We start from the raw sequence: 15,046 nt of genomic DNA, 5'->3' as shown, positions 1-15,046 counted from the left end.
GGACTGCCATCTGTCAGAAATGGTGTAAGGTCTCCTGATTGGGCAGGGGGTTGGACTAGATGACCTACAAGGTCCTTCCAACTCTATTAATCTGTTTAATTAAACTTCGCACTGCAGAATTAAACTCTTCTCAACATCCTTTTCCTTTTCATAAAGTTCTTTTACAATTCCATATTTGAAAGCACTACTTTCCCAATTTCCACTTTGTTATAAATACTAAGCAGGGTAAGACTAATTCTCTAATGTAGGAGCACATAATTACTATGGCAAGGATCATTATTAGAACCACAGGGTATGTAACCATGATGTTCTGATCTCCTGTAAGTTTACAGCTTGTGTTTTGGTTGTTGCGGGTATGGACAAAAACTAGCCTTATTTGAGAGACTGAGGAGGACAAAATCAATCTATTAATGTTTCACAAAGCTTAAGATACCCTTTTTGACCCATGAAGTCCCCCAACTAACTATAATAAATATCATTATTATTTATTTATTTACTTTATTAATAATTTACAAGGTTACTCTGGGCAATCATACCTTGGTATAGTTATTTTCAACTGCAATTATGACTGTAGAAAAAAATGCTAGTTACTGACCTCCCTTGAAATGATCTTTGCTGTAGGAACATCACAGATATCAGATAAAGCAATGAAATCCCCAAAAGATGACATCCTATCAGCACCTGGAAAAAAGTAATGTTTTCAAACTAAGAAACTCTCATTGGGTAAGACCCATGTTATATATAGAAGAAAGAACACAGCAACTGGATGGAACCTGCCACAGGCTGGATCCAGCTTTAGAGCTTTAAAATATGTAGAAGCTATTTCTTTATTTGCTGCTTGACAAATCAGGTATTTTTCAACTACTTCATAGCAACTGGCATTTATAAAGTAACTGAACAGCATGAGGTTGTCCGTCATTTCTGAAAGAAATGTGAGAAAATGCCTTAAACAGTTTGGCCAGCAGTATAGACAAGAAGAGCAGTAATTCTAACCAAAAAGTTAAATGAAAATATGGTCTTCTTTTGAGACTCCACTCACCTCTTGCTCTGGCATATGCGGTTGCCAAGGGTGTTAGAGTAGAGTACAAGTCATGCACCATGCAGACCTGAGCTTCTTCCTCACTGAGAGGCACACCAACAGCGGCACCTAGTAAGTGAAAGACAGTAAAAGCCGCTCTTCAGAGATCAAAAAGTGTAACAATATTTCACATGTTGTCCTGAGACCCATGATTGTTTCTATTCCACTTAAAAAATGCACATCATTATTTTTCATTATATTGTACACAACTTTATTAGAAAGTCAATTTCTTTAGCCAAAACCCTGACATGTTTTTTTTACAACATCTCAGAAAAAGGTAAGTAAGAACTTGGAAGTTCAATATTACCTGCTGGACTGACGTGCTTGAATGAAGAGGCAGCGGAAATGCCCAATGCATGCTTCAGTTCCCTGACCAACTGCCAGGCATTCAGAGCATCACATAGATTTATAAACCCTGGGGAACCATTCAGAACTGTGAAGAGATGAAAAAGCTCACTCAGCTATAAAAGCCATTCTGCAAGACAACACCACAAGCATGTGTAGACTATATCTGTCATCAATTCAGGTTCAGAACACCAGTTGTGAATAGCTATAAACTGTGCCTGAAAACCCCTTTATGGATCGAGCTGAGATCCATATTGTAAGAGAGAAGTGCCAATAAAGATAAATGGTTGACATTATAAGGACTTACTGGAAAATTATCAAGGGAAATTTACAATCAAATAAAAAAACAACTATAGCAGAAGAATATAGAGGTAGTCCTTGACGTATGATCATAATTGAGCCCAGAATTTATGTTGCTAAGTGAGAAATTTGTTAAGTGCATTCTGTCCCATTTAAGACTTTTCTTGCCAAATCTGTTAAATGAATCACTGCAGTTGTTAAATTAGTAACACGATTGTTAAATAAATCTGGTTTCTCCGTTGGTTTTACTTGTCAGAGGGTTGCAAAAGTTATTCCATGATCTTGGGACACAGCAAGATCAGTAATTATGAAGCACTTGTCAAGCATCCAAATGTAAATCACATGATCATGGGGATGCTGCAAAGGTAATTAAGTGTGAAAAATGGTCATATGTTATCATATGACAGTGCAGTTGTTAACTTCGAGAGCTCACTGAACAAACTTATAAGTAAAGGACTAATTGTAGTTGCCAATGGTTCTCTCATGAACAGTTATCTGAAAGATTTAAAATGGATAGAAAGACTTATGGTATACAGGTGAAACTCGAAAAATTAGAATATCGTGCAAATGTTCATTTATTTCAGTAATGCAACTTAAAAGGTGAAACTAATATATGAGAAAAGACTCATTACATGCAAAGCAAGATAGTTCAAGCCATGATTTGTCATAATTGTGATGATTATAGTGTACATCTCATGAAAACCTCAAATCCACCATCTTAGAAAATTAGAATATTACATGCAATCAATAAAACAAAGATTGTACATAGAACAATATTGGACCTCTGAAAAGTATAAGCATGCATATGTATTCAGTACTTGGTTTGGGCCCCTTTTGCAGCAATTACTGCCTCAATACGGCGTGGCATGGAAGCTATCAGCCTGTGGCACTGCTGTGGTGTTATAGAAGACCAAGATGCTTCAATAGCGGCCTTCAGCTCTTCTACATTGTTCGGTCTCATGTCTCTCATCTTTCTCTTGGCAATGCCCCATAGATTCTCTATGGGGTTCAGGTCAGGCAAGTTTGCTGGCCAATCAAGCACAGTAATCCCACAATCATTGAACCAGGTTTTGGTGTTTTTGGCAGTGTGGGCAGCTGGAAAATGAAGTCAGCATCCCCATAAAGCTCGTCTGCGGAAGGAAGCATGAAGTGCTCCAAAATCTCCTGGTAGATGGCTGCGTTGACCCTGGTCTTAATGAAGCAGAGTGGTCCAAAGTCCTGTTGCTCAGTGGTCCAAAGTCCTCTTTTCTGATGAGAGCAACTTTTGCCAAAAGCACCAAAAACTGGTTCAATGACCATGGGATTAGCGTGCTTGATTTTGCCTCTCCATTCTTCCTCCATACTCTGGGTCCTTGGTTTCCAAATGAGATGCAATTCATGAAGATTACCTTAAGGGTGAGAAACTGAAGGCTCATCATCCTTAAAGGCTCGAAGGGTGCCTCAGTCAGCACCTGAAGAACTGTGGGCCGGCGCCATGTGGGGAATCGATGAACCACGGGAGGCCGAAGATTAGCTGCCCCCTGAAAAAACCTCTTAATAACCGGATGGTGCACTGAGGAATGAGCCCCCCCAGTGCCACAACCTGTCTCCTAAGAGTATTGTGGGAAAAGCCTTTTCTCAAAGCCATCCTGGAGAAACTCCAGCAGTTGCGGTGCCGAAGCTGTCACCAGGTCCAGCCGCGTGGGCCGTCATCAGGACACAAAGAGGACCAAGTTGCATTGTAAATGTGAGTGGTAGATTGCTTCCTTATGGCCTCAATGGTCCTGATCACCCTGGTCAAGAAATTGGCTGCCCTCAACTGTTTCCGCTCAAGCTCTAGATGGTCAATTGAAGCCACTGGGGCTCTGGATGACTCAGGGTCCCCTGACGCAGTCACCTCCCCCCTCCAATGGGGGGACATGAACAGATCTATGAGATCCGCGAACCAAGCCCACTGGGGCTAGTAGGGAACCACTGCTATCACCTCCGCCCCTTCCGACACCAACTTCCTCAGGATTCCAGAAATGAGGGGAAGGTGGGGGAGGCAGAGAGGAGTCCCTTTGGTCATCTGCATCGCAGGGCATCGACTTCCTCTGCTCTCCAAGGTGGGAATGTAGAGATGAACCTCTGGACCTGTGCATTTGACGGTGTTGCAAACAAGATTTCTTGTTGTGAGAAATCCAGGCTTTTAACGACTATGGGTATAGCTAAGATGAAGGGGGCATCTTGGGAGTGGAGCCTTCAATGCCATGTCTCTCTTCTGCCCCCATGAAAATAATCCCCCATCCCACCCGCTTCAGTTAAAGGTGCATAGGGTGATAGGGTTTGTTTTAAATATATATAAAGATCTGTGCTGCTCATTATCAAAATCCAGTGGAAGTGAGGCTGCCGCCAATCCCCGCCGCCTGGAACTGCCCGAAAACGTGACACACGGATGCAAGACACATCCAAGAAACACCCAAATGTTCACCCTCTTTTAGGGGAGGAAAGTGTGTCTTACACTCCAAAAAATACAGTACTTCAAATGTATTTTGAAATGTGAACAACATGAAGGGACATTTTATCACTCCTGATGTAAAAAAGCTTAAAAAAATTAGATCCAAATACTTGCTTTGGTACAGAGAATTTTAAAAATTAATATTGAAACCAGAAACATTCTTTTTAGGATTAATAGACAGCCATATATTGGAAGATTGTTTCAATATCTAATCACAGCAGTGACAGTTCTGTATACACAGAGATGGAAAGATTGTCAGTTGGTCTTACCTGAACTGCACGTCTCGAAGATGGCGTGGGAGTAGTCACATATGGTATTTATTATCACAGCCCTTTTGCCCTGGAGGCTGAGGTAAATCTTGAGGCCACACCTCCGTACCTCCTCTGACCTCCCAGATTAACCAATGGTCATAGCAAAGAACCTGGAAAGGAAGGGACAGATAAGAAACACACATCCTTCCTGCCTGGTCCCTGACTGACCGCTGAGCTACCTCAGGCCCCTGGTGCGGGGCGCCCTAACGGGGGGGAAGTGACTACTCCCACGCCATCTTCGAGACATGCAGTTCAGGTAAGACCAACTGAACTTGGGGTGACACCCGGACCTTGAAGCTGGCGTCGCTTGTTCCGGCTCTCTGGTGTGGGAGCAGGAACCACTGGAGCTCCCTGGCGTGGAGATGAGCCCAAGGCACGATCCCTATGCAAGAAATGAATTTCCCAAGGAGCCGGGAAAGAAGAACTACAGGGACAGAGCGTAACCTGCGTATCTCCTGGACCAGATGGACGATGCTGTCCCTACGTTCCCAGGAAAGGAAAACCTCTCCAGACAACTAATCTATAATGGACCCTAGGTGTTGGGAGTCTGGTAGTAGGGGCTAGGTGACTCTTCTCGAGATTGATCGAGAACCCCAGGGACCTTAGCGTGTCGGTGGTGAGACCCAGGTCCTGCCTAGCCATGTCTGGAGACCTGGCTAGGACTAGGATGTCATCCAGGTAGCAATGGAGACGGACTTGGTAAAGGTCCTGGGAGCTGAGGCAGTCCGAAGGGGAGGACTCTATACTGGAAGTGGCTGCCCTCATGGGAGAATCTGAGGAATCTACGATGTTCTGGGGCGATTCTGATATGTAAATAAGCCTCCGTGAGATTGATGGAAGCCAGGTAATCGCCCTGTCTGATGTCCTCTAGGATGGACTTCAGCGAGACCATCTTGAACCTACGGTAGACCACTCTGGAGCTGAGCAGTTTAAGGTCCAAGATGGCCCTCCACCTCCCTGAACTTTCAGGAACCAGGAACAGGTTTGAATAGAATTCAAAACCCTTCTACCCCTCTGGTACTCTCTCTATAGCCCTGATGTCAAACAGGTGTTTTATGGCCTTGGCGGAGGAGGCGAAGGTGCGGAATCTATTTGGGGGCTGCAAGCGGAACTCTAGCTGGAGCCCGAGCTTGACCGTCTGGAGGACCCACTCGTCCGATGTGACGCGATCCCAGGCATCCGCAAATAAGGAGAGGCGACCGCCAATGGGGTGATCCCCGCTCGGATCACTTGAACCTGCGGAAAGGGTGACTGCCCCCTCTTCGAAAGGGCCGCTTGCTCTCCTGCTGACCTCTGAATCTGTCCCTAGAGAACTGCCTGTCCCCCTGCCTGTGGAACCTGGGAACCGGGTACCTCTGATTCTGGGGGTCCGTGTCAGGCGGGCGATAAGATGCTCTCCTGGGGTATGGGACCGGTCAGTGTTCTGACCTTCTGGTCGTGGCCGGGAAGACCTTCTGCTTATTCTTGTCTTCCAGAACAGGAAGCCTGCGGGAGGAGTGAGATCTGGAAGGGGAAGGGCTGATGGTGGCCCTAAACCTTCTTGCAGAGGCCCTGGTAATTCGAACCTCCTTCCCAGAGGTTCCCTTCCTATGGGGCCTGGGGGTGCCTTTCTTGGTGGGGGACCTGCCTCTGGGGACTGGGGGAACCCACCTGGAGGTCCCCTCACCTGGATCCGAATCCCCTGGGGATCTAGGCCCGGCACCCCCGCTCCTCGCCACCTCTGCCATAGTACTCATGGTTACTGTACCACCTCCTCTCTCCCTGCCGGCCTCTTCTCTCTATGTGGCTTGATCCTCCAAGCCCCACGCTCTTCCAAGGATTGGCACCGCTCTGCGCCTCGATTGCCAGCTCACCGCTGATTCTGGGCCCTCCCCGGATTGCCGGCAAAGTTAAGGCCTCCTCTTGTAGCCTCTTCCAGCTACAGCGGTGTCTTCTGAGCACTCTCAGCCTCCGTGGGAGGGTCATGCACTCTCCCACGTGCTCCAAGATGGCGGGGAATCCAAAATGGCCACCGAACTGCGACCCGATCTCCTCCATGGCTTGGGAATGGTGGAGGAAGGCCCTGGCCGGTTCCTCGATCGCTGGTGCCTTGCGGAGGTCTCCTGGAGGTCCTGTAGTCATCCCCATGGACCTTGTGGCGCAGCGGCTACTTCCCGCTTTACACGGCCATCCGGCTGCTTGGGAGTCACGCTGGTACGCGGCGCGGCTTGCCTGCCAGAAGCGCTGAGCACGGGTGGAGAGAGGAGCAGATCCGAAGGTAAAACCAAAAAGGAAAAAAACCTAAAGGCCTAGGGAAAAAACCTAGAACTAGAAAAAGGAAAAAACCTTAGCAAAAAACCTAGAAGTCTACGAAGTGAGGGAGAGTCAGGTAAAAACACTGCTTCTGGGCCGAAGGCTGAGGTTAATCTGGGAGGTCAGAGGAGGTATGGAGGGGTGGCCTCAAGATTTACCTCAGCCTTCGGCCCAGAAGCAGTGTTTTTGCCTCCGGCCCAGGGCAAAAGGGCTGTTATAATACCCATATGTGACTCCTCCCATGCCTTACTTCGGAGACTCCACATTATCCACTATGGAAAAATGATTGATCAAATTGACAGATATTGCTGAAATGGATAAATTAACTTCTTTGATTAGAGAAAATACATTATCTACATTTATTGCTGACTGAAAGTCTCCTATGGATTTTTTGCATAAAAATAAAAAATGAACTTTTGACTTTTGGTTGTGATGATTAAACAGGATAAATTATAAAAAGAAGAGCAATACTATGGAGAGGTGGGGGGAGAGAGGTCAAAGCATATTTGTATTGCTGTGAAGAATACAAGTGGTCCTCGATTTACAACAGTTAGTTTAGTGAATGTTGAAAGTTACAATGGCACTGAAAAAAGTAACTTATGAGAGTTTTTCACTTATAACCTTTCCAGCATCCCCATGGTCATGTGATCAAAATTCAGATGCTTGACAACTGATTCATACTTATGATTGCTGCTGAAGATTACTTCATTGTTACAAGAAGAAGGGCCTGGAGAGAGCTCAAAAGAACTATCTGTTAACCAAATGTTTCAGGAAATTATGAGGGGTCAAAATGAGCTTAAAAGAGGTGGCAGATCTTAAAGATGAACTCAGAGCTGTACAACAACATTTAACAGAAAATAAACAAAGAATTTGGGTTTTGGAGAAGGGCGCAGCTGGATTGGGGGAGGAGGTTATGGCAATCCGGAAGGGAAATTTAGAATTGAAAAATTTTATGACAAAAATAGAACTTGAAAGAATGTCCTTTTTTCTCAGATTCCAGAACCTACCAGAGACAGAAAATGAAAATGAAGGATATTATGAGTACAATTTTAGCAGAATATATTAAGAGAAATAAAGAACAGTTGTGGTGGGATATGGATCTGGTTTACAGGATTAATTCAGCATATGCTAGAACACATAATGTTCCAAGGGAGGTACATGTTAAATTTATTAACCACCTGGAACCGCCTGAAAACGCAAGACATGGAGGCGACGATCCATCCTAATCCATCTACCAATGGTAGCTGAGGATATCTTGGCCCCAAGGGTGGAAGGCTGAAAGGAAACGAACAATGCCTCCGATCTCTGGAAGGGATAGGTATGCTTAAGATAAATGCGCAACATCCTCCTCACATCAAGGCAATGCCAGGAGCATTCTCTTTCCCTGGAGGGTGCCGGACAGAAGTCCGGCAGGACCACCTCTTGCATCGTATGGAACGGGAAATTGACCTTGGGTAAAAACAAAGGGTCCAGCCTGAGGACAACCCTGTTTTCATGGAATGTGCAGAGATCCTCCCTGGAGGCCAGTGCATTCATCTCAGAGATGCGCCTGACAGAAGTAATGGTCACCAGGAACACCACCTTCAAGGTGAGGAACTGCAGACTCACCGTCCTTAATGGCTCGAAAGGAGCCCGTCAGCGCCTGCAGGACCATTGGCAAGTCCCATGTGGGAAAACGATGGACCACAGGAGGCCTAAGGTTAGCAGCCCCCAGAGAAACCTCTTAATGATCGGGTCCTACATTAAGGAATGGGATCCCAACCCCCCCAGAACCGTTACTAATGCCGCAACCTGCCTCCTGAGGGTGTTGTGAGAAAGCCCTTTGTCCAGCCCGTCCTGCAGGAACTCAGCATCTGAGGTGTCGAGGCTTGTGCCGGATCCACCTGCGTGCGACAGCACCAATACACGAAGGCAGCCCAAGTGGCATCGTAGATGCGGGTAGTGGACTTCCTCCTGGAGGCCTCGATAGTCCTAATGACCCTAGCTGAGAACTGGGCCGCCCTCAGCTGCTCCCGCTCAAACGCCAAGTGGTCAGCTGGAGCCACTGGGGCTGATGGAGCAGGGTTCCCTGGCATAGAGCCACCTCCTCCCGAGGTATCCTCCAGTAGGGGGAAACCGACAGATGTATCAGATCCGTGAACCAAGGTCGATGGGGCCAGTAAGGAGCCACTAGGATGACCTCCGCCCCCTCCGCTTCCAGCTTCCAGCTTCCTGAGAACCCTGGGAATGAGTGGAAGAGGGGGGAAAGGCATACAGGAGGCCCTCTGGTCAACGACACCACAGGGCGTCCACGTCCTCCGTACCCCGAGCTGGGTACCAGGAGATGAACCTCTGGACCTGCGCGTTGGCTGGCATGGCAAACAGATCCACCACCAGCCTACTGAACCTCTGGCAGATCCTGTCAAAGACCTCGGGAAGCAGCTGCCATTCTCCGTGGTCCACTGTTGCTCAGCTGAGCCAGTCGGCTTGCAGGTTGTCCACCCCCGAGATATGCTCCGCCCTCAGTGACAGGAGATGACGTTCCGCCCAATTCCCCAACTTCGCAGCCTCGTTCCAAAGGGCTTTCGAGTGGGTGCCCCCCTGCTTGTTGACATGCGCTTTCGCAGCGATGTTGTCCGTCAGAACCAGCATGTGTTGTCCAGAGACCTTTTCCTTGAAATGGCAGAAGGCTCTGATCGCCCTGAGCTCCAACCAGTTGATGTTCTGATGCAAGTCAGAGGCCGACCAATGGCCAGTTGGGAGTCTAGATACACCCCTCAACAGAAGAGACTCGCATTGGTCGTCAACACCAACCTGTCTGGTTCTCTGAACAGAGCACCTTTGTCCATGGCGGGAGACGTCCACCAGCGCAGAGACAGCTGGACGTGGGGTGGAACTGGAATCTGGAACGTCACGTCGCTGGCACCGTCCCTCTGGTATGGAAGCAGTAGCCACTTCAGCTCCCTGGAGTGAAGCCAGGCCCACGGAACGATCGCGATGCAGGAGATGCACTTCCCCAGCAGATGCAAGAGCAACACTGCAGGAACAGATTGCGCCCTACGAATCTGCTGGACTAACTGACAGATACTGTCCCTACGATCTTTTGATAGGAACATCCTACTCTCCTCCATGTCAAAGACCGTTCCCAGATGTTGCAAGTAGAGGGCTCTAACTGGTTCTTCTCGAAATTTACCGAGAAACCCAAGGACTGCAAAGTCCGGATGGTGACCTAAAGGTCCTTCTCCGCAGCCCTAGGGCTACGCGCCTGTACGAGGACATTGTCCAAATAACATTGCATTCGGATCGGGAGGGATCTGAGGTGACCCGTGACCACCGCCAACACATTGGTGAAAGTCCTGGGGGCCGAAGCCAGTCTAAAGGGAAGGGCCCTGTACTGATAATGGACCCCCCCCCCCCCGGTAGGAAAATCTAAGGACCTCCTATGGTCTGGTGCAATCAGTATATGGAGATAGGCCTCCGTAAGATCAATGGAGCCCAGGAAATCCCCAACTCTGATCCCCTCAAAGATAGACTTCAAGGAAGCCATTTTAAACTTCCGGTAAACCAGTCTAGAGTTGAGCAACTTTAAATACAGAATGGCTCTCCAACTCCCCTCAACTCTTTGGAACAACAAAAAGATTGGAATAGAAACCAGAACCTTTCTGGTCCTCCGGAACCAATTCCATGGCCTGAATATGCAGCAGGTGCTGAATGGCCTTGCGCATAAGCTCGTGCTTCACCGGGTTCCGAGAGGAGGAGAAAAGCTGGAAACGAGAAGGGGGGTGAGAACGAAACTCCAAATGTAACCCACAATGAACAGTGTGAAGGACCCATTCATCAGAGGTGATGAGGTTCCAGCGGTCCGCAAAATGGGCAAGGCGACCGCCAATAGGAAGATCTGAGCCCAGATCACTTGTTCCTCTAGAAGGAATGGCTGCCGCCCCCTCGAAAGGTTCGCTTCTTGGGCTGTTGGTAATGATTTCTGTCTCTATAATATTGTCTATCCCCCTGCTGAGGGTACCTGGGGGGGGGGGGTACCTCTGTTGCTGTTGGTAGTCCTGCTCTGGAGGCTGGTATGCAGGCCTCCTCTGGTAGGGCGTCAACCTTTGCTCTGCCCGCTTGGATATCTCCAAGCGGGTAGAAGGAAGGATCTTACGCTTATTCTTGTCCTCCATCAGAAGAGGATCCAGGGAGGCTCCAAACAGCTTGTCGCCGGAACACTCCGCTGCTGCTAGGTTCCACTTGGACCGATCATCCCCCTGCCAACTGTGGAGCCACAGAAGTCTCCTGGACGCCACCAATGTGGCGAGCATCTTGGATGCATATTTGATCGCATCAAGCGTGGCATCTGCTGAGAACTGAGCGGCCACAGTAAGCTTTGCGATGTCCTGCAAGAGATGTACCTCCGTAGCTGGAACCCTCTCCTGCATCTGGTCAGCCAGAAGGAGGTAGACCTATTGAAGGAGGCCGCGGCCACCGCCATGATCACCCACATGGCCGCCTGGAAGTTTTTGCGCAGAGTCATCTCAGCTCTCCTGTCCTCCGCCTTAAGGTTGCTGGCGATGTCACCTGCTACCAGAGACGAAGAGTACGCCAAAGCCAGCACAGGTGTATCTACTGTCGCAATCTGTAAAGCCTGGGAGAAACTAGGATCAAGGTTATAAAAACGAGTCCCTTTGGGGAGAGGGGGCGGTATAAAAATCTAAATAAAAGTAAAAAAAAGGCAATCGTAGGAAAGACCGCAGAGACTGAGACTTGAGAACCTCCATGAACATAGGGGGAGTAGGAATCTCCTCCTTCTCTACTGGTAGCTTGTGGAACAGCCCCTTCTTTGTACTAGGAGTCGGGGTAGCCGGCGTGCCCACAGCTGCGGGAACCACCTGCAAGTCAGTAATGCCCTTGGCCTTGCGAAGAAGGGAACCAAATTGAGAGGAGGGGAAAAGACCAGTGAACACGGAATCCTTTGGAACAGGATATTCATCATCAGAAAAACCAACATCCTTCTGACCCCCTTCATCTAACACAGAATCTTCACTGGCTGTATGTAGAAGGGGAGATCTACCTATGCTCACGAGCAGAAGGGGTTGCGGGCTGGTTTGGATGACCTCCCGGTGTCCTACGAGAAGAACTCCTCCTAGAGGATCTAGATTTTTGCTGCATGCCTATAGCAATACCTTGAGAAATTGCCTGGGCAATAATCTGCTGAAACCTCTCTGGAAGCTCAGGAAAGGCCGGGGAAAAGGTGGGAGGCCCCAAAACTGGCTCTGCCTCAGCAGCTTGAGGAGCAAGTCTAGGTCTGCTTACCCCAGCAGCCTGCCTGCCAAAAGGATCCTCTCTCTGTTCCCCAGAATGTTCAGGGTGATAGGAGGGGACATGGAAACCCCGCCCAGAAGATCCCCAAGATCTAGGAGGGGATTCAGTAACGGGCATGAGCCTAAGGGGCAAATGGGACCTGGAGGGGGGAGGGCTAATGCAGTCCATGGTCCTTCTTAAGGAAGCCCTGGTGGAAACACCCTCATGGCCCCTGTAAGAGCGCCCTGCTGTCGCAGACTTGGAGGTGGGCTTCTTGCCCGAGGCCCTCTCTCTGGTCGTAGAGGGGCCCCTGGAAGTTCCCTCGCCATGCTCAGGATCCACAGGGGAATCCGGTGCTGCCGCGCCTGGTCGTCTCGTGGCGTCCATCATTAAAAAGGCTTCCCCAAGGCCGCAGGAACTCACAGCTCCGCTGACCATCTCACAAGGCTCTCTGCAGCCTCCTCCACTCCTCAGTTAAATTTAGGCTGCTAGCGATCCTGATGAACCCTGTGACTCCGTGCACGTAGCCCCGATGGCGCTGCCGATCCGTGGCTCGATTGTGCTGCCGATCTGCGGCTCGAAGTTGGAACGCAGAAAAAGCAGCTGGAGGCAGTTCCCCGATTCACCGGGAGAGTGCCTCTGCACGTGGCCGCCTGTGGAGCTCCAATGGCTGCCCCGGCCATGTGCGTCTTCCCGGAAGCCGGCACAGGGTCAAGATGGCGGCCACCGACCACGTGGCCCAATTCCTTCAGGAGCTCTGCCTCACCAGTGCCTCCAGAGGCCCGACAGAGCTCCAGCGACCCCCGATGGACTGGTGATGCAGCACCTCTTCGGATCTCCTGCCGCCTGGCTTCGGAGGCTCCCCAATGACTGCCAGCAGTCTTAAGGCGCCCCTGCAAAGCCTGGCTATTAGCCAGTGCAGTCACAAGCACACAGGGAAGACAAGGGAGGCAAGGATGGAAAATTCTCACACTAAGTTTAAGAAAACCAGGAGCCAAGAAATAAGTCTCCTATTAGGCTGAAAGACTGAGATTAAACTGGGAGCCTGGAAGTGAGGCAGAGGGGAGTGGCCTCAATTTAACCTCAGTCTCAAGGCAAATGGGGTCTGAGAATATCCCATCGATGACTCCTCCCACAGGGTCCCCTAGAAGACTGGGGGTCCTCTGGACACTTGTTCTGTTCTTCACATAAGAAAACTTTAGCCAGACCATAATATGTTGTAGCACTTGCTCATCAAGTGCTGAAGATTTAAATTCAAAAACATAGGCAGTTTTAAGCTTAAGCTATTAGGAAAATGAAAACAATGGGTGTGACTTACCAGATAAAATTACTGTTATTACATAACATAATATTTTGAACAATATTGCTATTTATTAACGATACTGCTGGAGTGCCTTCAAAATGGATTCTGAATGCCTCCTACCTGAGAGAGGAAGTTGAGGCCTTGAAGTATAGAGTTGAGCAGGAGTTTGATGGGGATTCATGCCATATCTCAGTGGAAGTTGAGATACTCCTTTGCTGTACTCTTTCCTAAAGTAGTCAGAAATTGCTGTATCGTATTGAGCAGTGTGAGTAAAGGCCTATAAGAAGTGTGAGAAAGATGCAGCTGTCATCAAAGTAATGAAAATATGAACATTCTCTGTGTAACAGGCACATTATATAGGTTGTCATAAGTACACTTTACCTTTAAAGCCAACTGACGCCGAGTTTCCAAACTGGTATCATTATCAGAGAAGTTTTTCATTTCTTTTGCTATATTAGTATAATCCCCAGGATCACAAACAACTGTCACCCGGGCATGATTCTTTGCTGCAGCTCTCAGTAAAGCAACACCTCCTGTGATAAAAATGGAAGCATAGAAAATATCATATTCAACATTTAGAGTTCACTACCTTTCACACCTACAATCAAGCACAGATAGTCCTCGACTTCCAGTGTTTTGGGGGATGGTTGCTGCTTTGGATTTAGCTTTCCTGCAAACTGCACAATCCAAAAACACCTTACACCCCTTTAGATCCAAACCTTTTGCGAACTCCAGCATTTTCCTAACATGATGGTAACTGGCATGCCCCAATCTTTTATGCCACTTGTGAATACACCTGGAATGCAAAGGTTTACCAGTTACTGAATTTTCAACATTAACACTTTTGTGAGGAACCTCAGGCTTGCTCTGAGTAACCTGCTTCCTTATTTTCTGTTTGTTGGCTTTAGGAGCCTTTGGAGTAGCAACAGGATCTCTCACTGAAGCATCTCTCTCTGCGCCTGTGCTCTCCTCTTTTCGAGTTTGTATAGTTGCCGGTGCTTGAGTTTTAGGTTTTGGTTTTATGTAATAAACACCACCAATTAGCATAGTTTCAGCAACAATTTATCCATTTTTAACTATGTAACTTGCTTTTTCGAGGTGGTGTACCTGGAACTTTAACATTCTAGACAAGTGACTGACTAAGCAAATTACTGGTTGCTGAAGGTATGTAATAAACATCAGGGATGAGTGCATCGAGCTCTTCAACATAAACAGTTCCTTTTCCCATGACCTTACAAGGATGATTGGAGAAAGAATAAAGTTCACGTAGTTCAGGTTCAGGCTTGTGCATCTCTGTGAAGATTTCCTTTCTGTAGGTAACATGCAACGCTGCGCCACTGTCCAAAGTCCACAGAAGCCGTCTGTCGTACTCTGGATCAGGTTGTGAATCGTTGGTTAAGGCCAATGTGGCGAGTGGAACTTGCGGATCATGCCTTGGATCACGACGACCTTGTCTGCCGCCTCTATGTCTGCCTCTGGAGTCTGTTCCTCTGGGCTGGTATGTGACAGGAGCTGGAACTTGTTGGGGACAATCCTGGGTGTCATGTCCCACACGGTTACAGATGTAGCATCTTGGCATCCTTGGAGAGTAGGCTCTTCCTCGGAAGGGACGTCTCGCTGGAGCTCTCGACGCGGGTGGCCCTCGCAAATGCGGCATGGCTAAAATTAAA

The 15,046-nt window shown here is 48.3% G+C and overlaps 1 protein-coding gene across 1 annotated transcript in view; it reads right to left on the bottom strand.

Moving 5' to 3' along the window:
• ATIC (5-aminoimidazole-4-carboxamide ribonucleotide formyltransferase/IMP cyclohydrolase) overlaps positions 1-15,046 on the bottom strand; it is an 82,386-nt gene that overhangs the window by 38,801 nt on the left and 28,539 nt on the right. Inside the window, exons 6-10 of the mRNA XM_081967103.1 lie at positions 13,758-13,909; positions 13,497-13,653; positions 1,386-1,511; positions 1,040-1,147; positions 596-681 (exon numbers count right to left, since the gene is read on the bottom strand). Coding sequence (XP_081823229.1) covers positions 596-681; positions 1,040-1,147; positions 1,386-1,511; positions 13,497-13,653; positions 13,758-13,909 — 629 coding nt within the window. The remainder of the gene's footprint in view (positions 1-595; positions 682-1,039; positions 1,148-1,385; positions 1,512-13,496; positions 13,654-13,757; positions 13,910-15,046) is intronic.

Source organism: Natrix helvetica (genome assembly GCF_964273705.1).
Source record: "Natrix helvetica genome assembly, chromosome: 1".
Taxonomy (NCBI): domain Eukaryota; kingdom Metazoa; phylum Chordata; class Lepidosauria; order Squamata; family Natricidae; genus Natrix; species Natrix helvetica.
Note: the sequence above shows the minus strand (reverse complement) of the source record. Positions and strands in the feature narration are given on the sequence as shown.